Source organism: Schistocerca americana, chromosome 3, assembly GCF_021461395.2.
Source record: "Schistocerca americana isolate TAMUIC-IGC-003095 chromosome 3, iqSchAmer2.1, whole genome shotgun sequence".
NCBI classification, from domain to species: domain Eukaryota; kingdom Metazoa; phylum Arthropoda; class Insecta; order Orthoptera; family Acrididae; genus Schistocerca; species Schistocerca americana.
In genome coordinates, this window is record NC_060121.1 from 865,228,783 (window position 1) to 865,256,125 (window position 27,343).

Below are 27,343 nucleotides of genomic sequence, written 5' to 3' on the forward strand. Positions count from 1 at the left end.
TAAAGTGAGATTGAGCAAAAGTTGATGGCTGGAATATGTTAAAGGTTCATTTTCAGTAATATAGTAATACGATGTCTAACACATGAGTAGGACCTACTTCCAAGAGCGTAACAGCACCAGTGTGCTAGTGCTACGGCTGTTGACCTATCATTGTGTTTGTGTTTGTTTACGTCAGGTTCATTCTTATGATGCACGAAGTATAGAAGTTCGCGTAATGAACCAACAACTGTTACCTAAATAACAGGGGGGGGGAGGGGGGATGGACTCGAAGGATAGCGGAGGGGTACAGATCGCAAGGGATCTAAACGCCAGAACCCATTGAAAAAAGTTGAAAAAATTAGGACTTTTGTAACAGTCAGACTGCCTCATACCGTATATTTCAATCGCACTTAACGTAACCTGCCTATGAATCGACTCCAAAAAGTCGATATTTTGTTTTTCATCTTAACTAGATATTTATAGTTGGTTTTTGGAAATATAAGAAAACGATGGCTAAAAGAATTAAATCAGACATCAGGAAGTTATTTGAAAATCAACTTAAAGATCTCTTGGTGTGTGTCTAAGGCCATGTTCCCGCTTCTTTCACACGTCAGCAATGTCATTAGCCTGATATTTGGGAAGCATATACTATACAACCGTTTTTCAAGTTGATAGACCTGTTAGGAGACACGCTTTGCACTGCTCTTATGCTTCCATTGTATGTCTTTGGTTCTCGATCGTTGTTTTCGTTACGAACCGTTCTGTAGTTTGAGTTGCTACTATTTTGTCATTCTCGAAAGTTATTACACTTGTAATTTATTTAAATGTGGGGCAGTTAGAAGGTGTGAAGTTCTAGAGGTGCTAGGAAGATATTCTGGGTTTAACATGAGACAGTCACTGTTGGCAGTAAATTCCATGAGAGTGGCTGAAACTGAAAAGTGTGTCCTTGAGACAGCCAAAGACGCCAGAATAACAAGGAGAAATAAGAAAGAAATAGAGAAGATGAACATGTAAACCAAAAAGATTGTACAACTGGAATGTATTAGGAACAACACAGATGTGCCACAGATCAAATATAACTTTGAATTGAATTTCCCGAGAACTAAATTCTCTCACATGCTTATTTTATGTGTAAAAAATCCATTTGACCTACAAGTCTGATTTTTTTTGGGATGTTTCAGGGTACTGTTTGGGGGAAAGTAGGCACTACAGACACCAACAAGAAGGAAAATACATACTGATTAATTATAAAGAAGTAACCTGACTTTTGCTTATCAGAAGTGAACATCTCTAGAATAAAAGCGTAGGCTTAAATGACATGATTGTAGTTTACTTTTTAGATATATGTGTTGTTAATGTGTACTTAAAGTTTCAAGCACCTAAGAAAGATAGTCGGTGCATAGATGCCATGTAACGACCGGCTTATAAAAATTTAATGTAATGATCTTCACAAAATAATTGTAATAAAGTCAACGTGAGAACTAATGTAATTAAATGTATATCAAAACATTCAGCAAGAAACACTCCTATTGTCCTACAATTTTCATCCCACGAAGAGTTCACATTTTTTGGTCAAAGCCTCGTAAATAGAATATTTCCAGGCTTTCACAGGCAGATTACCTGAAAACCCTTAAAGCGTGCCAATGTAAGCCTAGAATTAACAATATTTTGCCTTTACCCAGTAATAATGTGTATATATATGAACGAAACTTAGGACTATTGCCGTTTCGTTTAGAACATAATACATAATAATCATACGCACACGAAACAGTAATAGTCCTAAGTTTCGTTTCGTTCATGGAAAATTTAAAATTTCGGCACAGTTGGTTGAGTGAAACAGACACAAAGGCCTCTGTATATTTTTAAATACACCCTATATTACATTGATCATTAAAACCATATTAAGAGAGCCAGGAAACACAATGTATTTTGTACTTTAAAGTGCAGAAACCTATACTTTTAACCTATTACTTTACAAGAATAGCCTCCAAAAATTCAGAAGGTGTAGTTTTATTTTACTGAGTAATACCGGCGAAGCCACGACAAGTAAACTGATAGTTTATTACAAAACTTTTTGTAGGGAGGAATCAAGGAAAAATAATATGTACAAGACATAATAGTCTATACGCTATATTTAGATTAGTTTAGAAACAATGGATAAATTCTTATAAACTACTACATTGTAAGAGTAAATTGGAGTGTATTTTATATTAATTCTTACTGGGCAACAACTTTTGGTATGTGTATTACTTAATTTTGGATACATTCGTTCAAAGGTGTCATGTCATTTTTTGTCAGCTAATACTCTAAAAATTTATATTACTGTACTTTTAAAAAAAGATTGGGTTGGTGGGAACATCTCCCTCTGTTCCCCCCCCCCTTCCCCCCCTTCCCCCATGCCCCTCAACCTCCTTTTACTGTGAAGCGAATGAAGCCAACGCAAGCTATGCTAGTTCGCAGATAATTCGCCAGCGTTCATTGCCACTCGCTTGTATACAGAGAGGTCCAGAAAAATACAGACTATCTTTGATAATTAATACCTTTGGAAAAAGACGTCGTTGCAATTTTGCGCCTTTGCGTAGTCCACTGTTTTCTCAACAGATGCCGTCGCGTGTTTTTCAGCAGATGACAAAGCAGCAATGAATCAAATAAGATAGTCATTTGAGCAACGCGAGACCGTATTGAAGTGGTAATGGAAGGACGAAAACATAATGGACTGAGACTCAGCCATCAACACGCACACCAATTTATCGTATTCGGGATAAATTTGAAGCCTTCGGTACTGTTCAGCATGTGCATAAGGAAAGGGCGGGCTGATCAATACATCAACAAGTCCAGCTTCCAGCGCTGCTGTGTTGCAACATTTTACTCGGTCACCTCAAAAACCTGTGAAGCAGGATGCACGTGAAAGCAGGGTAAGCCAAGCGTACAAATTCTGAAGGCTGCAAATGGAAAGTATACATACCAAGATAGTTGCGCGCTATGAACGAGAACGACCCGGATCGAAGGATGGAGTGGTTTCAGGGCATGATTTACGAGGGTGAATGTTTTGCAGGGATGATTATCCGGTCTGACGAAGCGCAATTCAAACTGAACGGCACTGTAAACCGCCACAATTGCTTGAATTGGGCTCCTGCAAATCCTCACGTTCACGTGTACAAACATGTTAATGAACCGGGTGGTGTGGCCTGTAGTCGCGAAGTTTGATTTTCTTGAAGTTACCGTAACTGGTGAGGTGTAGGTTCATGTGCTGCAAACCTCGATTTTACCTGCCATCCGAGAGGTGTTTAGAAAAACAAGATTTTACCTACAACAACATGGCGCTTCGCCTCACTACGACAGAGGTATCAGAGCCTACTTCGATGAAAATGTACCTGGACGAGCTGTTGAGTACCCACCGTAATATCCAGACCTTATACCACTTCACTTTTACCTATGGGGGACCTTGAAAAATGAAGTTTATCAACAGAAGCTAGCTACACTGAACAAGTTACGAGAAAACGCCTGTGCGGCTATCACACCGGCAACACCGATAACCATAGTTCGGTCAACAGTTCAGTGGCATGACGTCCGGCTGCTAAGGGGGCCCACTTTGAACACATAAAATGACTTTTTCGGTACAGGAATTGTAACGGTATGGCATTTTATTCCATTAATGTTGACTATCAGAGAGTGCCCTCATTTGTCTAGACCCTCTGTATTACATCAAGATTTTACGTTAGAGGGATCGAAATAGAATACGCTCAGTGCACAGTATATGAACGCTGTGTTATTGTTTTTGACGTGAAAACATCTGTGCGAACACTATATCGTGACAGTTTTAGGTGGGGGGTGTTTTGAATTATGGTTGCGTAAGACACCGTAGAGGTCGGGCTTGAACCACCACTGCCAGCCGCAGCAAACAATTGCTCTGCAACCACTACCAAATGCTTTGTGTGCTCCAATTCTCTTTGTGTTACGGATTGCAGTTTTGTGATGATACACTATGTGATCAGAAGTATTCGGACACCTGGCTGGAAATGACTTACAAGTTCGTGGCGCTCTCCATCGTTAATGCTAGAATTCAATATGATGTTGGCCCACCCTTGGCCTTGATGACACTTCTACTCTCACAGTCATACGTTCAATCAGGTCCTGGAAGGTTTCTTGGGGAATGGCAGGCCATTCTTCACGGGGTGCTGCACTGGGGAGAGGTATCGACGTCGGTCGGTGAGGCCTGGCACGAAGTCGGCGTTCCAAAACATCAGGATTCAGGTCAGAACTCTGGGCAGGCCCATCCATTGCGTGAAACTCTCACAGTCATACGTTCAATCAGGTCCTGGAAGGTTTCTTGGGGAATGGCAGGCCATTCTTCACGGGGTGCTGCACTGGGGAGAGGTATCGACGTCGGTCGGTGAGGCCTGGCACGAAGTCGGCGTTCCAAAACATCAGGATTCAGGTCAGGACTCTGGGCAGGCCCGTCCATTGCGTGAATCATGAACAGGTGTTCGATCGTGCTGAAAGATGCAATCGCCATCCCCGAATTGCTCTTCAACAGTAGGAAACAAGACGGTGCTTAAAACATCAATGTAGGCCTGTGCCGTGATAGTGCCACGCTAAACAACAAGGTGTGCAAGTCCCCTGCATGAAAACACGACCACACCATAACACCACCGCCTCGGAAATTTACTGTTGGTACAACACACGCTGGCAGATGACTTTCACCGTGCATTCGCCATACCCACATCCTGCCATCGGATTGCTACATTGTGTACCGTGATTCGTCATGGCACACAAAGTTTTTCCACTGTTCAATCGTCCATTGTTTACGCTCCTCACACCAAACGAGGCGTCGTTTGGCATTTACCGGCGTGATGTGTGGCTTATGAGCAGCCGTTCGACCATGAAATCCAAGTTTTCTCACCTCCCACATAACTGTCATAGTACTTGCAGTGTATCCTGATGCAGTTTGGAATTCCTGTGTGATGGTCTGGATAGATGTCTTCCTATTACGCATTACGACCCTCTTCAACTGTCGGCGATCTCTGTCAGTCAACAGACGAGGTCGGCCTGTACGCTTTTGTGCTGTACGTGACCCTTCACGTTTCCACTTTACCATCACATCTAAAACAGTGGACCTAGGGATGTTTAGGAGTGTGGAAATCTCGCGTACTGACGTATGACACAAGTGACACCCAGCCACCTGAGCATGTTCGAAGTCCGTGAGTTTCACGGAGCACCCGATTCTGCTCTCTCACGATGTCTAATGACTACTGAGGTCGCGGATATGGAGTACCTGGCAGTAGGTGGCAGCACGATGCACGTAATATGAAAAACGTATGTTTTTGGGGTGTCCGGATACTTTTGATCACATAGTGTATAATGCATTATCGTAAATATGACGTATAGGGTGTCTTAACTACGTTTTGTCAGGAAGAAATCATCAAGAAATTTTTGTTTAGCATTTTAGAACATTCATATTTGGAATCATGGTTGGTTTAAAATTACCTATTTGACATTTAATGGTAGAAACTATGCACTGCAGCGACGCTGTCGTACTTGTCAACTCATCTCATGCATTGGCTGTTGACAGTCAGTCTGTGGCGCCCTAGTAGGCATGACGTATGATCATATGGATGCAATGTTCTGGCGACTGGTGTACGTAGTAATTTTAACTTTTACTTTTAACGTGCCAACACGTCATTCATGTCATATGTTGTGTATTTGGAGATTTAATGGAAAGATTTTGTGCGCATCTGGCACAAAATTTTTATAATAACCTGTACGAAGGTATGTTGTCATTGATTCCCCTATGGGGTAATTTGGCGTTATTTGTATAACAGTTCGTAGCGCCTTTGTAATATTATTAGAGATCTGATGATGGTAACATAGTTTACCGAAACCGCTTACCCACAATTCAGTGTTTTATTGCGATCTTGACTGAGAAATTTTTCTTCTCCTAACGATATATTTTTGTTTTTGTGTCAATAACACTAGGTTGACTCTGAAAAATTAACAGTACTAAAAAACCCGAACACTCGAGGAAATCCTGTTAATTGTTATCACAACGTTTGACTTTCTTTCTGTGTTAGTATTTTGTTATATTCTCATTTGTTGTTGATTAATACTGTCAATAATAGTAGTTACTTCCCTTGTAGAGTAAGTTTGTGATAATTGTAGTCAGTTTTTAACATCTTCTTATTGTAGTAGCGGAACTTAGATAAAGTTGTTTTCTTGTTTCAATAATTGTAAAATTTTACCATGAGTGAGAAGTGTGGGCTTTGCCGTAGGTTCGTGAGTAGTGCATTGCGGTGTGAGACTTGTTCGAAGTATTTTCACTGGGGGGGAATGCAGTGGGGAAGCCAGTGGGCATTCTGGTGAGATCCTCTCCTGGAACTGCAGGTTATGTAGCAAGAGTAAGTTGATAGAGGAGCAGGAGCGTAAGATCTGTGCCCTTCAGGTGCAGTTGAAAAACGCACAGGAGGAGCTAGATAGGATGAGGAGGGAGAAGGGGGTTGGGGAATGGGAGCTGGCTGTTGGCAAGAGATCTGCTAGGAGAAGGAGATTTTCAGATAGTTTTACTATTGGTGTTTGTAATAGATATGACCAACTGTCAGAGTCTAGTGGAGAGGAATCTCTAGTAGCTGTAGATGTAGGAAGTATGCAGCAGACCTCAGCAGTTACGGTGGCTAGGACAGTTGCAAAGTCTAAGAGAAAGAAGAAGGTTCTGCTGTTAGGTAGTTCTCATGGTAGAGGTGTAGGCCAGCAGTTGCAGGAAGTTTTGGGGAGTGAGTACCAGGTCACCAGCATTGTGAAGCCTAATGCAGGATTGGCTCAGGTGACTTTTAACATAGGGGGGTTATGTAGGGATTTTACTAAAGAGGATCAGGTAGTGATTGTGGGTGGGGCTGGTAATAGTATTGATAGGGATGGGGAGTATGACATAGATGGTGACCTGGAAAAGATAGCCACTCAGACTGGCAACACGAATGTGCATTTCGTGGAACTGTTTCAGCGTCACGATCGGCCTCATCTTAATACAGCCGTCCGGCGTAATAACATGAGACTTGGGGGTGCGCTGATGACAGAAGGCATGAGTCACATTTCAGTGGTGTCGGTGGAGTCTATCAGTAGGACGGGTTTCACTAGACATGGCCTGCACCTCAACAGGTATGGGAAGGGGAGGTTGGCAAAACTTATAGGTGACAGCATAGGTGGGGGTGGTGGGATCACTCATGGGAAAATTCCGGTAGTTGTGGGTGTTAGAGCTGTACCTTTTTTAGATTGAAGTCAGCTGATAGGTATTCCTGCTTAAGGGAAGTCTCTCTAACAAAGAAACCACTTTCTACAAAGCTTGGGTATCCGATTAATGAGAGAATTAGTATATTTCATCAAAATATACAAGGTATTAGAGATAAAGTTAGTGAACTGCTTATAGATGTTGACTCTGAAATTATTGGTATATCTGAACACTTCTTAAATAAGGAGATAATTCAGAGGCTTCCTTTACCAGGATACAGGTTGGCTGGCAGCTTTTCTAGGAGCTCTTTGCGGTGTGGGGGAGTAGCCATGTATGTGAAAAACGGTATCCCATTTGAGTCAATTGATGTTTCAAAGTACTGCACTGAAAAGGTGTTTGAATGTTGTGCAGGTGTGGTTAAATTTAGTGGAGCTAAACTTCTTACTGTTGTTATTTATAGATCCCCAGACTCCGATTTCACAACATTTTTGCTAAAGCTAGAGGAGGTTCTTGGTTCACTTTATAGGAAATACAAAAAGTTAGTTATATGTGGTGACTTCAATATTAATTGTATAAGTGATTGTGCAAGGAAAAGGATGCTGGTAGACCTCCTTAATTCATATAATCTTATGCAAACCGTATTCTTTCCAGCGAGAGTGCAAGGGAACAGTAGAACAACCATAGACAATATTTTTGTTCATTCGTCATTATTAGAAGGGCATTCTGTTAGCAAAAAGGTGACTGGCCTTTCAGATCATGATGCACAAATTTTAAGTCTAAAAGATTTTTGTGCTGCAACACATGTTAAATATAGTTACCAACTTTTTAGGAAAGCTGATCCAGTTGCTATACAGACTTTTGTAAACCTTATCAAGGAACAAGAGTGGCAAGATGTTTATAGTGCTGATACAGTAGACGATAAATATAATGCTTTCCTCAAGACTTTTCTCGTGCTCTTTGAAAGTTGCTTTCCGTTAGAACGTTCAAAACAGGGTACTAGCACAAACAGGCAGCCTGGGTGGCTGACTAAAGGGATAAGAATATCTTGTAGAACAAAGTGGCAATTATATCAAAACGTTAGAAACAGTCAAAATCTAAATGCAGCAGCCCATTACAAAGAGTATTGTAAGGTGCTTAAAAAAGTTATTAGGAAGGCAAAAAGTATGTGGTATGCAGATAGAATAGCTAAGTCTCAGGATAAAATTAAAACCATATGGTCAGTCGTAAAGGAAGTGGCTGGTCTGCAGAGACAGGTCGAGAATATAGAATCAGTGCGTAGTGGGGATGTTCGTGTTACTGATAAGTCGCATATATGTACAGTACTTAATAATCACTTTCTGAATATAGCAGGTGAACTAAATAGAAACAGGGAATCATATAGTGCTCTTAGAAAAAAGTGTTCCGAGACTGTTACCTGAAATGCTCCTCCATGATACTGACAAGAGGGAGATTGAGTTAATAATTAAATCACTAAAGACCAAGAACTCTCATGGATATGACGGGGTATCTAGCAGAATACTGAAGTATTGTTCCAGATATGTTAGCTCAGTACTTAGCCATATCTGTAACTTTTCCTTTAGGAGTGGTCGGTTTCCTGACCGATTAAAGTACTCGATAGTGAAGCCACTTTATAAAAAGGGAGACAGGGATAATGTTGACAATTATAGACCTATTTCTATGCCATCGGTGTTTGCTAAAGTCATCGAGAGGGTTGTATATACAAGGTTACTGCAGCATTTAAATTCACATAATTTGCTGTCAAATGTACAGTTTGGTTTTAGAAATGGCTTAACAACTGAAAATGCTATAGTCTCTTTTCTCTGTGAGGTTTTGGACGGATTAAATAAAAGGTTGCGAACGTTAGGTGTTTTCTTTGATTTAACGAAGGCTTTTGACTGTGTTGACCACAAAATATTACTGTAGAAGTTGGAACATTATGGAGTAAGGGGAGTAGCTTACAATTGGTTCGCCTCCTACTTTAAGAACAGAAAGCAGAAGGTAATCCTCCGCAATATTGAGAGTGGTAATGATGTTCAGTCCCAATGGGGCACTGTTAAATGGGGCGTTCCCCAAGGGTCGGTGCTGGGGCCACTGCTGTTTCTTATTTATGTAAATGATATGCCTTCTAGTATTACAGGTGATTCAAAAATATTTCTGTTTGCTGATGACACCACCTTGGTAGTGAAGGATCTTGTGTGTAATATTGAAACATTATCAAATAATGTAGTTCATGATATAAGTTCGTGGCTTGTGGAAAATAATTTGATGCTAAATCACAGTAAGACTTAGTTTTTACAGTTTCTAACCCATAATTCAACAAGAACTGACATTTTAATCAAACAGAATGGGCATGTTATAAGCGAGACGGAACAGTTCAAGTTCCTAGGCGTACAGATAGATAGTAAGCTGTTGTGGAAAGCCCATGTTCAGGATCTTGTTCAGAAACTAAATGCCGCTTTATTTACCATTAGAACAGCATCTGAAATAAGTGACATTTCAACACGAAAAGTAGTATACTTCGCATATTTCCATACGCTTGTGTCATATGGTATTATTTTTTGGGGTAATTCTTCTGATTCAAAAAGGGTATTTTTGGCTCAAAAACGGGCTGTTCGGGCTATGTATGGTGTAAGTTCGAAAACCTCTTGTCGACCCCTATTCAATAGTCTGGGAATTTTGACATTGCCCTCACAGTATGTATTTTCTTTAATGTCGTTTGTTGTTAGCAATATTAGCTTATTCCCAAGAGTTAGCAGCTTTCACTCAGTTAATACTTGGCAGAAATCAAATCTGCATGTGGAATGCACTTCCTTGACTCTTGTGCAGAAAGGAGTGCAGTATTCTGCTGCATCCATTTTCAATAAGCTACCACAAGAACTCAAAAATCTTAGCAGTAGCCCAAACACTTTTAAGTCTAAACTGAAGAGTTTCCTCATGGCTCACTCCTTCTATTCTGTCGAGGAGCTCCTGGAAGAGCTAAAAAATTAAGCAAATTCCAGTGTTACATTCTTGATTTTCTTAATTTAAACTAACGACTTGTCGCCTGAATATGTTTCTTATATTTCATTTTATCTGTTTCTACAATCGTGTTATAATTTCATGTATTGACTCGTTCCATGAACATGGAGACTTCTCCTAAATGTGGTCCCACGGAACAATAAATAAATAAATAAAATAAACAAATACCACAAATGAATACTCACTAAAGTGGATAAACAGTAAACAAACTTTAAAAGCACTTATTGAAATCTGGTATCGTGTACAACAGCGTGTTTGTTCACAAAACTTCACATCTGGCCATGTTGACGGATTTATTGTGTTATGTTAATGCTTTCTATTTTTGAAGTTGACTGCCGTAATTAAAAATTAATAAAACGTTCTGCGAATGTTAATTTTTTGTGAGTGTTTAGGTACATTTTATCTCCCGTTGGCATTAGTCGAGATGAATTAGGGAAACCTCCTAAAACGACTTCAGACTAGCCTGTACAACTGACTCTTGTCAGCTAAGGACTGGAACAAGGTAGCCCATGTCTACCCAGTTTGACACAAAATCGTGCAGCCATCCCAACTGGGCTGGTCAATTGGTAATGCTATGCCTGTATGTTGTGCTGTGTTGCCCCGCTGGAGTTTGACATGGTTCCAGTCCTTCTTTTCGACAGTGAAGTTTCACACTTTTTCTTCATGGCATGGCATGATATGTCATTTTCTATTTTCTAGAAATTCATCTGCCACTGCAGTGATGTACAGATGAAGGTTGATTATATTTTCAAAAACTAAGATGACATTCAAGGGGAAGGGAAACATTTCGGAAAATTTAGGACGATATGAGATGTCCCTGCTAAAAATGTAAAAAATAAGAGACTGTTAGAGACGTATGTTGCGACTTTGTTCCAAAGCTTTGGAAATATTTGAGAGCACTCAGAAAAAAAAATGAAAAATGGCCATATAAACCAATTGGTGCTTACGCGTTACGCCATGAAAAAATGCTGGTAGCATGAAGACATACCGAATTCCCAAGATAGTCACGATGAAATCAATGGGGTAACTTCGCAAGTGTTACAAGAGAAACTGATTCCTAACATCCCAGCTGCTAGAATTATTATTTTTGATAACGCACTGTATCATACTCGGCAAACAACTATAGCCCCTACTACTGCAACTCTCAAAAAGGACTGAGTGGGTCATTCACATTAAAATCAGCTTTGAACTAAGCTTAACAAACATTTAACAAAATTTAAATTGTTTACAAATTATGTGTCATAATAAGCAGAAGCCTGTTTTTAAAGCAGACGCAGTTTTAAAGTTGTCCCGAGGTTCCCGCCATGCCAGTGTAATTTGAATGCTATAGATTGTCAGTAATCTGGAATGCAATGAAACAAAAGATTGCAGACAAAAAAGTTTCTTTCAGTAATTTAACTACACTAAAACAAATAACCAAAGAATCTTTATGTAATATTACCAAACATGACTTATTAAAAGCCTGTGAACATGTAAAAGGAACTGAAAATGAATATTAGCTTACTGGTGGGTTAATGGGAAAAACAACACAGAACTTAATAATAAATGTTGGTCTTGAGAGTGAGATTAATATGCAGCACATGACGACAATGATATGGAAACCGACACGGCGGACAAAACTGGAACGGATTCCAGTGAAATAGATGCAGCAGATGACGTACTTGGCGTCTGTGCTTTTCGTGATGGACCATCCACTGATGGACCATCCATCTGATCATCAAGGTTAGCACAGTTTTCATTGCGTACCTGTAGTTGTACCTTCCTTTCTTCGCTCAGCAACCCCGATTACTTACTGACCCACGTTATGCGCCCTCATTGCCGAGTGCAGTAATACTGTGGAAATTCTGTAAATTTGTGGTAAAGTCTTACGGGACCAAATTGCTGAGGTCATTGGTCCCTAAGCTTACGCACTGCTTACTCTAACTTAAACTAAGTTCACTAAGGACAACACACACACCCATGCCCGAGGGCGACTCGAACCTTCGACGGGGGAGCCGCCCAGACCGTGACAAGACGCCTTGGGCCCATCGGCTATATTCTGCTGAGAATAGGCGCCGGAATCCGTGTGCAAACGTGTTATTACAATCCTTCTGGTCAGCTCTTATAAAGGACTACACTTATCGTTGAAAAGCAGGCGACCAAATAAACCCCAGTTACTGTTGGCAAAGTAGTTTGAGTCGTTAGGCTGCGTGTTACTTATAACGCAATTCCGATACTTAACGTTTATTTGCAACGAAGAATTCAAGTTTTTGTGCATACATTGTTCTAACTATATGACAGTTTTCACAATGTTTAAATTGCTACGTAATAGAAAATATATTACACCGGCAGATAAAAATCACTTATTTCGCAAGTCGGTCCCAGTGACTCGGCTGGCTTCTTTCTTACTATATAAACACTCATAATATTTGGTCCTGCGTTTTTCAAATAACAAGTCGCTGCAATATTATCTTTCTTTTAAACACCGTCTTCATTTATTGCTACGTTCTCGATATACTTTTTACATCACTTCTTTAAAAAAATGTTGTGCCACGTTCTTGAACTAGACAAAAAACGTGGTCGATCAGAGAGTAACATGCACCAAAGTTAATAGCTGCTAGACACACTCTGGCGCGCTTCGCGCCCAGATTCTCTATAAGTAATACGAACCAAGCTTCCAGTATTTTCTAGAACAGGATGTAGTCCAAAATAGTATTAACATGATTGTCTTCATCGAAATTACTTTTCCGATTTAATCTGAACAATGTTTTCCGGGAATATTATTTACGTGAAAATTTCTATGCCTAATTGTTAATAACAAAGGCTGCAAATTTTTGACAATATAAAAAGTAGCAGCTCCCTGTAATTTTATTGGATCGATTTAATTATCGATGGTAAAATTAGAAAAATTATAAATGAAGACAGGAATTTCGTTCCCATGAAAACTGAAGCATTGTGTGTATTGTGTATTCAAGCGGGTACCTAGCAACGACGGAGAGGCTTCGCCCCCCGCCGCCGCCCCACGTTTTTAGATAATTTAAGTTGACAACTGTGATTAGTAATTTTGATGGTACAAGATTACTTATTGCGATATGAATAATAGTAAATACTTTATCAGAGAAATATCTTTTGGCCATCAAATATGTTCAAAAATTTCTTCTGGAGTGGAATATATAAGTACGAAAATTAAAGTCTGGCCAAAATTTATGCGGGATCAAGCATTTCAATTGATGTACAAAAGTTCCAAGGAGGGAAGATTCATTACATATTCGATTGCGAACTTCTCCAGTGCTCAGCCATCCAGGGACGCCAGTGGAATCCTGAACAAGAACCCAGCAGAGGGATCTAAACGACGAGCATTCAAGAAGTTTGAGGAGAAATGTGACGGAACCTAGCGACTTAGACTTCTGGCATTCCGCGATTCATTTCTCGAAGTCTGAATGTGATAGGGAATGTGTTAGGAAATCCAGAAAGTCTAAAAAAGGAAATGCAAAGACTCAGTTTAAATATAGTGCGAGGTCAGTGGAGTGAAACGGTAGGGGGATGAGAATTTCTGGACAAACAAATACAGAATAATGTGATCACCACCAAAAAATGGTGTAATGGGAGTAGAAGATAGGGCAGAGAGTGAGAATATGAGAGAATATGGGCTTGGTATCAATAATCAAATAGGAGAAAATTTATGCAATTAATTTGAACTAGTAATAGTGAATACAGTACATTGTTAAAAAATCACAATAGGGCGAAGTATACCTGGGAAAGGCGAGTGAGATATAAACTGATTCCACTTACTGGCGATCAAACTACTCTGAGCAGCTGTGGATATCGTAATTGTGGTGTCACCGCGAGACACCACACTTGCTAGGTGGTAGCCTTTAAATCGGCCGCGGTCCGTTAGTATACGTCGGACCCGCGTGTCGCCACTATCAGTGATTGCAGACCGAGCGCCGCCACACGGCAGGTCTAGAGAGACGTCCTAGCACTCGCCCCAGTTGTACAGCCGACTTTCCTAGCGATGGTTCACTGACAAATTACGCCCTCATTTGCCGAGACGATAGTTAGCATAGCCTTCAGCTACGTCATTTGCTACGACCTAGCAAGGTGCCATTATCAATTGCTATTTATCTTGTGATGCATGTACCGTCAGACCGATGTTCACCAATTGTGGATTAAAGTTAAGTATTCCAGCAGCTACGTACGTTATTGGCTATATTAATTACCTTGTCCAGTTCCAGACCTCACGCCAGCCTGCGTGAGCTTAAACGCGTGCCTTTCGGCTACCCGTCACTGTGGATTGGCTGTCTTGCCAGTCCACAACATTAATGGCTTCTCATTGAACGTAAGTAGACACCAGCTGGGAAACTTCGTGCTATTAGTTAAAGAAGGTTAGAAAATGTGCAAGCTAAAACTGCGAAGAGATTGTCACTCTATTTTATGCTAGGATTGTCAGGATAAACAATTTTACTTCGGAAATTCCATCGATTTTATTCGCAGTAATGTCTACCTGCCCAATAACATCGGTCTGAAGGTTTCAGCCTAATAACAGGGCGCTGTTTATTTGAAATTTTCACAGAGCTGAAGATACCAGCAGAGAAACTGGTACTTCGAGGCTACTTGTTTGAACACAATTTCTACTATCTTCCTTCCGAAGTAGTTAGAGCCTCTGTCGAGAAAGTGCAAATACGGAGGCCGGCCGTTGTGGCCGAGCGGTTCTAGGCGCTTCAGTCTGGAACCGCGCGACTGCTACGGTCGCAGGTTCGAATCCTGCCTCGGCCATGGATGTGTGTGATGTCCTTAGGTTAGTCAGGTTTAAGTAGTTCTAAGTCTAGGATAAAGTCCCTTAGTGCTCAGAGCCATTTTTGATCCACAGGTGGCTGACGTGGAACTACCTGCTATTGTTTCAGTTTCAGATAGAGAGCCTCAAGAATAGCGTAATATCTTTGTCCTTACTTTGTGAATTGCGCTGTTAGTTTAATGCAAACATGATCCATTTCAGCAATGGGGTTTATTAAAAAGAAGCTTCCAGGAAGGTACATAAGTAACAAAATAATGATAGTCTTTTGCTATAATGCAGGCAACACTATTATCAGTAGGGAGCTCATGTATGATCAGTGAAAAGTGGGAACAAGCCACATGGATCTGAGGATTATGACAGTTTCAAATTACATTGTTCACACTCTTTTTCTGTCAGACAAATCTCTAAAAACTGGTTTTTTAATTGCCATCGCAGCCTTTGACAGACTGTGGGTATGCGCATAAACATGCTGTCATCCATGCTATATGTATTTGCACTAACTCCCTGTTGTACGTGATCCATGAAGGTTGAATATTAGTAGAAAGATATATTGAACTCTATACAATTTGACTATGTGACGATACTGAGACGTACAACATAGTAAACATTATTAACTATTGTGTGGTCTGAAAAATATATGTTAAGTCCTATGAGAGGAAGAGGATAATTGGAAGAAACAGTAAGATTTGAGGAGGCAAGCGAGACAGAAGGAAGCTGTTGGCTAGTGACTCAGAAAATTCATCATTTTTGTTTGTCATAATACAAATATTTTCAGATAAGACAAAATTTCGATGTTTGTTCATCATATCTATTTAGACCTTAAGAGTTGCTCACTACATGCTTTTAAAAGAAGTCTGGAAGAGTTGCGTGAAGTGCCGTTGTCCAATTTAAACATCTGTCCAATTTCATTGTGTTTGTATTATGTGTACATTCTGGAGTGTTGTACGATAGTATTAATAATAACAATGATAATAATAATAGATCATAATAGGTTCTCCTAGCAGATCTTCAAATATCTTGAGGAAAAGAAAGTAAGAAACACCTAGATTCAAGACGTTAGGAAAGATTTTGAAAGAAATAACAGAAGGAGAAGGTATGTTGTAAAGAGAGATTTTTAGGGAAAGGTTTTAAAAGTGGGAAGATTCCAACGCAAGAGGGAAATGAAAACCGGTTCAAATTTGTCTGAAGACAAGAACAAGAAACATAGTGAAACGATGAAGGAATATTAGAAGTAAAGGGAAAGAACAACAAAGGATTAGGAATTGAAATTCGAAGGTACTCTCTAGAAGGTCTTAATGCGATAATAATAATAATGTAACAGTGTTGATGCAGCTTTTAGATATTTGTTAAAGGACACCTCTAAACACCATGAGTGGCACTTACAACGTTTATTAGGCAAGCCGGTATTCGGGTGTGTCATCCATCTTCAGAGACATCTGACACTTATTGACGACGGACTAAACATTTGAATAACAGGCTGCTTAACTGAATACCGGCATGGTAACTCAGCATGTTCGGTCCGAGGGCTAGCTACCCTCTGTAATAAAAAAAACTGAGTTAATGGAACAACGACGAACTGAAACGGGTGTCTTGCGATGTCCGCCCCGAGCAGATACAACGAACGAAAACGAACAAAATGAGATTAAAAAAAAGTGGTAACATGTTTGCCTCCCATGCAGCGGGCCCGTGTTCGATTCCAGGACGGGTTGGAAATTTTCTCCGCTCGTGGACTGGGTGTTGTGTTGTCCTCATCATCATTTCAGCCTCATCACCGGCAAGCAAGTCGCCCAGTGTGGCGTCCACTGAAATAAGACTCGCCCTTGGTGGCCGAACTTCCCCGGATGTGACCTCCCGGCCGACAATGCCATGCGATCATTTAATTTTCTTATACACTTTAATACCGGTTTAGTTAATAAACATTATGAATTCCGCTCGTGGTGTTTAGAAGATGTCCTTTAACAAATAGTAATAGTGATGATAATAATAGTGATAATAATACGCACATTTTATATAGCACCATCATAATTCGTCAAAAAATAGATCAACATTAACGTAAGATAGTGAAAAAATTATTTCAGTTTTCCAGCCATAAAAAAGTATCCGAAAAATAATTTCCAGTATACTGAAATTCCTTTGAAAAAAGATGTCAAACATATTCATTATGGTGCTTCAAAATATATCTCTACGGTGCATGTGACGTAACAGAAAATATTCCTTAAATTTAACAAGTGTCCACGTCCTGTTAAGGTAAATGCCGGGATTTTAAGGAGGTGGTGCCCCATCGTTCGAAAATAATTGAAAAAGCCAATGATTCACCGCCGAGAGCTGGTGCTAAAAATTTATTTATTACGTAATCAGTTTCGGTTCACAGACCATCATCAGGCATCACAAAATATTTATATCAGCTTACAAGACAATTTAAAATCATTGCCGTCAAAAAATATAAAATCCATCGCAATAGTGCTGGATTATGCATTTATATTTCTGAAGGTAACAGGGGTAAAATACAGGGGCGAAAGGCTATTTACAATTTGTACAGAAACCAGATGGCAGTTATGAGAGTCGAGGGACATGAAACGGAAGCAGTGGTTGGGAAGGGAGTGAGACAGGGTTGCAGCCTCTCTCCAATGCTATTCAATCTGTATATTGAGCAAGCAGTAAAGGAAACAAAAGAAAAGTTCGAAGTAGGTATTAAAACCCATGGAGAAGAAATAAAAACTTTGAGGTTCGCCGATGACATTGTAATTCTGTCAGAGACAGCAAATGACTTGGAAGAGCAGTTGAACGGAATGGACAGTGTCTTGAAAGGAGGGTGTAAGATGAACATCAACAAAAGCAAAACGAGGATAATGGAATGTAGTCGAATTAAATCGGGTGATGCTGAAGAAATTAGATTAGGAAATGAGGCACTTAAAGTAGCAAAGGAGTTTTGCTATTTGGGGAGCAAAATAACTGATGATGGTCGAAGTAGAGAGGATATAAAATGTAGACTGGCAATGGCAAGGAAAGCGTTTCTGAAGAAGAGAAATTTGTTAACATCGAGTATTGATTTAAGTGTTAGGAAGTCGTTTCTGAAAGTATTTGTATGGAGTGTAGCCATGTATGGAAGTGAAACATGGACGATAAATAGTTTAGACAAGAAGAGAATAGAAGCTTTCGAAATGTGGTGCTACAAAAGAATGCTCAAGATTAGATGGGTAGATCACATAACTAATGAGGAGGTATTGAATAGAATTGGGGAGAAGAGGAGTTTGTGGCACAACTTGACTAGAAGAAGGGATCGGTTGGTAGGACACGTTCTGAGGCATCAAGGGATCACCAATTTAGTACTGGAGGGCAGCGTCGAGGGTAAAAATTGTAGAGGGAGACCAAGAGATGAATACACTAAGCAGATTCAGAAGCTTGCACAGGATAGAGTAGCATGGAGAGCTGCATCAAACCCGTCTCAGGAGTCCGCAGCTCGTGGTCGTGCGGTAGCGTTCTCGCTTCCCGCGCCCGGGTTCCCGGGTTCGATTCCCGGCGGAGTCAGGGATTTTCTCTGCCTTGTGATGACTGGGTGCTGTGTGATGTCCTTAGGTTAGTTAGCTTTAAGTAGTTCGAAGTTCTAGGGGACTGATGCCCATAGATGTTAAGTCCCACAGTGCTCAGAGCCATTTGAACCATTTGAACCAGTCTCAGGACTGAAGACCACAACAACATTTTTAGCGCCTCTGATTTTATATGAATGTTCAAGCTGTTGTAAATATTTTATGATACCTGATGATGGTCCGTAGATCGAAACTGATTGTTGAATAAAGAAATGTTGTCAGCACCTCTTGGCAGTGTATCATGACGTTTTTCAAATACCAGGATGGTTTCTTAGAAAACGACACGTCCGATTTCCTTTCCCAACCTTTCTCCAATCCGAGCTCGCCCTCCGTCTCTACATGACCTTTCCCTCTTTTTATGCTGTACTAGCTGTTGTGCGACCATGCTTCCTACAGGTGCCTCTGGGAGTGGGCGTAGCGTTCGCGGCGCAGTACCAGGGCACGGGCGGCGTGTGCTTCGCGCTGTACGGCGACGGCGCGGCCAACCAGGGCCAGATCTTCGAGGTGTACAACATGGCCAAGCTGTGGGGGCTGCCCTGCGTCTTCGTCTGCGAGAACAACGGCTACGGCATGGGCACCAGCGCGGCGCGCGCCTCTGCCAACACCGACTACTACACGCGCGGAGACATGGTGCCCGGCATCAAGGTGCGTGCGTACTGACTCTCCCACATCCCAGTCCACTCTGCTACACCGTGGACCACGCCCGCGATATCTCGCTACGGCGCAAAGTATTTTCCTGCACCTTAAAAGCCTGCCGTGGACAGAGACTGAATCCGGAAACTTTCTTCTCTAAAGTATGGAAAGAATAAGGTAAATAATGGCAAAAGAAAAGTTGTGAGGATGCATCGTGAAACGTGCCTTGTTATCTCAGGCGGTACAAGCATTGATCGCGATAGGCAAGTTACTGGGTTCGAGACCCAATCTGCCACTCAGTTTAAATCTGCAAAGACGTTTCATAGCAATTTTTGAGAACATTTCTCTCGGAATACAGCGTTTTTTTTTTTTTTTACTACTTTAAAAGGAACATGAACAGCCACAACCGCAAGAAACGTCTTTTCTTTTAATGCTGTTACCGGTTTCGGTCTGTTTTAGACCACTTCAGACCTCACACCATGCTGGTAGGCGGTGGTTTTGAACGGAGCAGGCGCTACGACTCCACCATCATGTTTTGAGGTCTGAAGATCGTCTAAAACAGGCCGAAACAGGTAACCTCATAAAACAGAAGTTTCTTGCTATTGGGACGGCTCATGATCATTTTTAAGTTTCATAACGGTGTATACTTTGCTGCAGAGTGAAAGATTCATTCTGAATATGCCAGCTGCTTCACAGAAATGATGCAGATTCTCAGTGAAAATGTGGTAACATCTACCCACACTATCTGATCAGCAGTCTCCAGACACATATTCGTGGACATTAATGTGGGTTGTGCCCACCTTTTGCCTTTGTAACGCCTTGGATCCGCTGGGGACACTTGGAATGCAGTGTCGTAGTGTCTGTGGAGAAATGGCATCCCATTCTTCCGAAAGTGGAAATTGGGTCTAATTATTGAACAGTGCGAGGTCATCCACAGAACTACTAAAAGGAAGTCCTTAAATTTCGATTACACGATGAGTCACACAAATCCAAAAGCTTCCAGTTCAACTAAATACTAGGGACAACAATTACGAACAACTGAAATAGGAACGATGATGTTGATGAGGTCCCATGCCCCAAGGAGCGTACGGGACGATGCGGGAGACCCGCACCGCCATACTAGGCAAGGTCCCATCGGAGGTGGTTTGCCGTTGCCTCTTTCCGGCCGTAATAAGGATGAATGATGATGATGACGACACAACAACACCCAGTCATCTCGAGGCAAGGAAAATCCTTAACCCCACCAGGAGTCGAACCCGGAACCCCGTGCCCTGGAAGCGAGAACGCTACCGCAAGACCACGAGCTGCGAACGAAATAGAAGCAAGCAGTGGGAAATCCAGGTAGGAATATGAACTATGTATGAAAAGATAGATTTCTCTTTACTATAAAGAAGATAAATTAAGTTGTAGTCAGGCACAATTGAAAGACACTTGCAAAAAAAGCTTTCGGCCACAGAGCCAAATCCAGCATCTCGGGCCCTAGATGCAGGAGTTGGCGGTCATATTTACATGAGGTTTGCTTGCTTGTGTGTATGAATAGTGTGTGTTTCTCTTTCGCTGATAAAGGCTGTGGCCCAAAGCTTTATGTAAGTATCTTTTAATTGTGCCTCTCTGCAACGTAACGTGTCATCTTTAGGGTAAGTAGAATCTGTTTCTCTGTACATTGTAAATAGGAACAATCACATTGATAATACTGTGGGGAATGAGAGCCAAAGACTTCATTTTATTGGCAGAACACTTACAGGGTGCAACAGGTCTGCTAAAGCGACTGCTTACACTACATTTGTCCCTCCTCTTCTGGAGTACTGCTGCGTGATATGGGATTCTTACCAGATAGTATTCACGGAGGACACAAAGAATTGTACCTCGTTTGTGAAACAAGGGAGAGAGTGTCACGGATATTACACGCAAGCTGAAGTGGCAGTTACTAGAATAAAGGCGTTATTCGATGCGGCGAAATCTTTTCACGAAATTTCGGTGTCCAACTTTCTCTGAATGCGAAAATACTGTGTTGACGCCCACCTACATAGGGAGAAATAATTATCGTTATAAAAATAAGAGAAATCAAAGCTCGCATGGAGAGATTAAAATGTTCGCTTTTCCTGCCCGCTATTCGACGGTGGAATGGTAGAGAAGTAACGTGAAAGCCATTCTATAAACCCTCTGCTATGCACTTAAGCGTGAACTGCAGAGTAGCCAAATAGACTTTATTTATTTAACCTGGCAAGACAAGGGCCATCACGCCCTCTCTTACATCTAAGCAGGCATTTTACTTATTTTATATTAATGTTTTAGTAGGCGTGTTAAACTACATCTAGTACAAAAAGTGAAATAAACAATTACAAAGTCACATTTGGAAAAATAAATACATATAGAGTTTATATTCGTAGATGATAAGTACTGTTATAATTAGACATTATGAAAGAGACAGATTTTAGATAGGAGTGCTAGCAGCAGGGAGTATGAGGGAGACTGATGGTGAAGGGAGAAGAACAATAGAGACATGATTAAGGAAATATAAAGGAAAAGAAGATTGCGTGGCTAATAGAGATAGATGAAGAGAAAGGAGCAAGATAGGAGACACTAGCTTTGCTATTTGGCAGAGGAGAGGATTGGCCTTGTACATTAATTTTGTGGGAAACGTTATGAGGATGATAGTAGGAAATGCTTCAACTTCTTCTTGAAAGCAGCAGGAGATTGAATTTTTCGCAAGATAAGTGGCATTTGTTCCAGAGGCGGACAGCGCCAACTGAGAAGGAGTTTGCAAAAGTTTTTGTTTTGTGAATGGGAACAGTTGGGATACTAAATAAGAGTGACCTAGTGTTTCGATTACGATGGCATGAAAGATGTTTAATCTCTGAAGCAAGGTACTGGGGTGCTTGCGCGACGAGGAGTCGGTGAAGTAGACAGAGTATGGTAGTCACGCAATTTGTACGGCCGCAGCCACCCTAGCTGGGCGTATGAAGCACTAACATGATCAATGATCATATCGGCGAATGTTGCAGGTGTAACGCACACAGGCATTCCTGGTTAGTTCTAGCCCTATTCTGTTTTCACTACTCATGCCTTGTTGAAATACATCTTAATAGTCGAGTAATTTAACAAGGCATGAGTAGTGAAAACAGAGTAGTGAAAACTCCACTATTATGATGTAATTCAACTAGGCATGAGTGGTGAAAACAGAAGACGGCTAGAACTAACCATGAATGCCTGTGTGCGTTACACCCAGCTAGGGTGGCTGCGGCCGGACAAATTGCGTGACTACCACACACTATGTCTACTTCACCGACTCCTCGTCGCGTAAGCACCCCAGTACCTTGCTTCAGAGATTAAACACCTTTCATGCCATCACAATCGAAACACGAGGTCACTCTTATTTAGTATCCTAACTGTTCCCACTCACAAAACAAAAACTTTTGCAAACTCCTTCTCAGTTACCGCTGTCCGCCTCTGGAACAAACTGCCACTTACCTTGCGAAAAATTCAATCCCCTGCTGCTTTCAAGAAGTTGAAGCATTTCCTACTATCATCCTCATAACATTTTCCACAAAATTAATGTACAAGGCCACTCCTCTCCTCTGTCAAATAGCAAAGCTAGTGTCTCCTAGCTTGCTCCTTTCTCTTCTTCCTCTTCATCTACCTCTATTAGCCACGCAATCTTCTTTTCTTATAGATGAAAGGACACCTGGGCGGAATGCTGTTTTTCGCCGGTAACGCTTTTCGTAGAACAACGTAGAGTCTCAGACTGGTTGGGAGACTTTCATTCCTGCTTTCTCCTGGGAAGATCGATGGGTTTATCGTTAAAAATTTTATCGTTAAAAGTTTTTTCTTCTGCCTTTAATGGGGTGGAAGTATGGTCGCCTAACGCCACTCGACGTGAAGTAAGGACTTGTCTCTCTTGGAAGGTGGAAGGTTGGAAGGAAGTCCACTAACTTTTCTACCAAAATAAAATCTGTAAGTGGCAGTTAAGGATGCTGTTTTCTAGAAATGTTGGATGTGAGACAACGACCCATTGGGTAACATAGAAAGATATCTGAGTAATGGGAGTTTTGAGCTTGGTCTTCTCAGAATTGTATGCCTCGGAAGGAAGCCCATTAGGTGACTTATAAGACAACTGCTAGTTGGGGCGTTAGATCTCTCTTTAAAAAAATTTCATTGGCCAGCTTTTAACGACGTGGAGTGTTCTTTGCATGGGTTTTGTGCAGAGCAGTGGAGAAAGACAGAATCTCTTAGACACACTGGAGGAGAACGAGGAAGTGGGCACTTCCAGCGGGATGTGAAAGCAGACGCTCCAGGCTCTGAAACGTGGTGAAGCAGTGGAGAGTGCACTCGTATTTCTGAGGGACAGTCGATCACACGTCGGCTAAATGATTAGCAGCTATCAGGAGACTCTGCAGTACCCAGGACTCGATGCTCCAACTCATCAAGTATGATGAGACTCTCGCAGTGTAAGTTAACCGGGAAGAAAGACAGGCATTTTTTGCGGCCTGTTGCACCTAAACGTAATTATGTTCCGCGATCTAACAACTGATCAGAGGTTCGAGGTCTCGTCCATAGCCGAGCAGACTGTTTTGCATGAGTGCTTCATATGAGTTTCTGGCCCGATCGGGGTACTCACTGCACAAGCGTTCACAGTCATGTATTTTCGAGAATGACCTATTGAGATGATGGTCTTTCTCGATCGACTTGTTCTTTGTAGACTGTCTGCGATTTAAGTTCGTTGCAATGTTCAAAATTAGTAGTTTCTCTCACGTTGATGTGTAATTGTTGCTTTCTTGAGTATACAGGGTGGTCGGAAATTCCCGTCACAAACTTCTAGGACATGTAGACGGTAGAGAGTACATAACATTTTGAATAGGAACCCATGTCCGGAAACGTATCGTTTCCGTTCTACGAGAGTTTCAATGCAGATGATTATCTCATCCACACCCACGTGAGGAATGTACTTAGACGTGACTCAGTCAGTTGTTGCAATCCATTTGAAAAGAATACTGACTCGCTCCGTTATTACTTACGCATTTTTTACAACTTACACCTTATGGTTTACATTAGTCGACAACAACAAGAACCCAACATCTACGACACCAGCCGCAACGGACCGATGCATTACGACAGCGGATCGATGTGGCGACCACCAACATTGTTACACACGTTGTACCTCCGAAGCATGCTCTGATACACCCTCTCCATCCCACCTGGTGTCTCTTTAATGTCTTGTGCAGCGGCCGCAACTCGTGCCAGTAGATCTTCCTCTGTCTCTACAGGTGTCTCATAAATTAGGCTCTTCAAACGACCCCACAAGAAGTAGTCCATAGGGGTTAAATCCGACGATTGTGGCGGCCACGCGGTTATACCACCACGGCCTATCCATCTTTCACCATACCGTCTGTTGAGATATCTCCGGATAGTCAGTGAAATGTGAGGTGGTGCTCCATCATGCTGAAACCACATTTCCTGACGGACATTCAATGGCACAGCTTCCAAGAACGGGTCCATTACGTGTCGGAGGAAGACTAAGTATGCGGGACCCGTGAGCTTGGATGGAAGGAGGTATGGTCCAGTCACATGACCGTCCAGAATACCTGCCCACACGTTAATTCCAAACCTGTCATGAAATCCCCGAACATGCGTGGCATTAGGGTTTTCGTCCTCCCAGACATGGCTATTTCGAGCACTCAGAACACAATCCCTCGTGAACCTACATTCATCTGTGAAGAGAACTCGACGTGGAAACAGGGGCGAGTCGAGACGACGGTGCAGGAACCATGTGCAGAAGGCGACGCGCTGTGGAAAGTGGGCTAGACCCATAGCGTGTACCCTTTGTCAGTGGTACGGATGTAATTGTTGCTCATGCAGGACGTCCAAGACGGTACTGTGACTAACAGCCATTACACACGCAATTGTTCGCGAACTCGTTGACGAGCTATCCTCAATGCGACGCAGTACATCTTCTCCAAATTCGGGAGTGCCGCGTCGCCGTGGAGCACCACAGTCCTGTCTCCTCACGGTGAAGGTACCCTTTTCTCGTAGCCGTTGTGTAACTTGGGCAAACAGTTTGTGCGATGGAGTGTGACGGTGTGGAAAACGTTCGTGATACAGCCGACTAGCAGCTCTTCCGTTACCTCCAGCTTCGCCATACACAAGGACCATGTCTGTGTATTCCGCAAAAGTGTACTGCACCATGTTTCCTCTATCGGTGATGCACAGGTATTGACTCGGTCTCACAGCAAAGCGGACAATAAGTGATATCTGGACATCGTTTGACGTAGTACACTTCATCGTGTCTACCCTGTTGCATACCAGGACAGGGAACTCTGAGACGTTTCTCTTGCCCTAAACTGACGTTGACGAGGTACACATCTGAACCGAAACTGTCGTAGAACGGAAACGATACGATTACGGACATGGGTTCCTATTCAAAATGTTATGTACTCAGTACCCTCTACATATCCTAAAAGTTTGCAACGGGAATTTCCGACCACCCTGTACATATGCTTAGAAGCAATGTTTGTAAGAAATGGGGTTGGACCAAGACTTTTAATTCGGTATTTATATGAAATCTCCTTTTAGTTATTGAACCTACAATGTTTTTTGTAAAGACAAACACCCGGGACTCATTATGAGGTCCATTCTGTTTATATCATTCAGTCTGCTGCGCGATGAAATCATTTATGTGTCGGAGTTTGTGGGTAGTGATTTGTCTCTCTATCAGTCCAGTCGTTGCAGATCACTTTTGCAGCCACAAAGGTAGCTTGCTCGGATGGCATCTTACATTTGTTAATGGAGAATTACACTCACAAAATGGAATGACCTGTCTAGAGTCCTGACCTGAACTCAATGGAACGTCTTTGGAATGAATTAGAATGTCAACATCGCTCCAGATCCCAGCGTCAACACCACTGCCTTATCGGGTTTGGGTTCTTGGGAAAGAATGGACTGCCACTCCTCCACAGACATTCAGACACCTTACTAAAACATTAAAAGTGTCCACATTAAAGATCAAACTGTCACAAAGGCGCAGGGTGTACAAACCCCATACTAATATCCACTAATAGGTATCCAGATACTTTTGAACACGTAGTCTACATGTTACTGAAACAGAATTAGCACAAGGGAAATGCATGTTATCTCTACCTGATGCTATCGCATACTGATTTTGTAGTATGTTAAATTTCGGTTCAATATATTTGTGCGGTATCTTGGATTAATTTCTTATCCAACATGTGGATCATGACGGTGTAGATTCCATGACAGTAATAATTACTTGGAATAAAATTACAGCACCTGTTGTACTTTTATTTTCGATCACCACGGTCGATTTCGGCCACCAAAGCCATTTCCCACTAGTTGTGAGTGTATCATCACGGAAGTACACAGACACGTCACCACGACCAGCTTCGGCCATCAAGGCCATTTTCCACTGGTTTGTATCATCATGGGACTACACAGAAATATCACCAAGGTCGGTTTCGGCCACCAAGGCCGTTTCCTACTGGTTGTGAATGTATTGTCACGGGAGTACAGAGACAAATCACCATGGCCAGTTTTGGCCACCAAGGCCATTTTCCATTGATTGTGAGTGTATCATCATGAGACTACACAGAAAGATCACCAAGGCCGGTTTCGGCCACCAAGGCCATTTCCTACTGGTTGTGAATGAATCCTCACGGGGGTACACAGACCATGGACAGTTTTGGCCACCAAGGACATTTTCCACTGGTTATGAGTATATCATCATGAGACTACACAGAAAGATCACAAAGGCCGGTTTCGGCCACCAAAGCCATTTCCTACTGGTTGTGAATGTATCGTGTACACAGAAAGATCACCACAGGCAGTTTAGTAAATGGTAATTTCACTGTAATTTAAAATAGTAATAGTACAGTAAATATACACCGCCGCACAAAGAATGTTAGCACTCAGTGTGGGAGGAGGAAACGAAATGAAACTTCGTACATCGAGAGCATATGTGATGTTACTGCAGTGATTAAAAAATGGAGTCCAGTTTAAAAAGAACTTGGCAGTACAGGCACACTTATCAGTATGTCATTGCACTCCATGTAGCCTGGATGCATCCACTCATTCGGTTGGGAAAGACATCATAAATCTGTTGTATCCCCCTCCTGAGGCAAG

At 41.7% G+C, this 27,343-nt stretch overlaps 1 protein-coding gene across 1 annotated transcript in view; it reads left to right on the forward strand.

The window, feature by feature from the left end:
- Positions 1-27,343, forward strand: part of LOC124607195 (pyruvate dehydrogenase E1 component subunit alpha, mitochondrial-like) — a 141,837-nt gene that overhangs the window by 104,662 nt on the left and 9,832 nt on the right. The window contains exon 5 of the mRNA XM_047139418.1: positions 18,974-19,222. Coding sequence (XP_046995374.1) covers positions 18,974-19,222 — 249 coding nt within the window. The remainder of the gene's footprint in view (positions 1-18,973; positions 19,223-27,343) is intronic.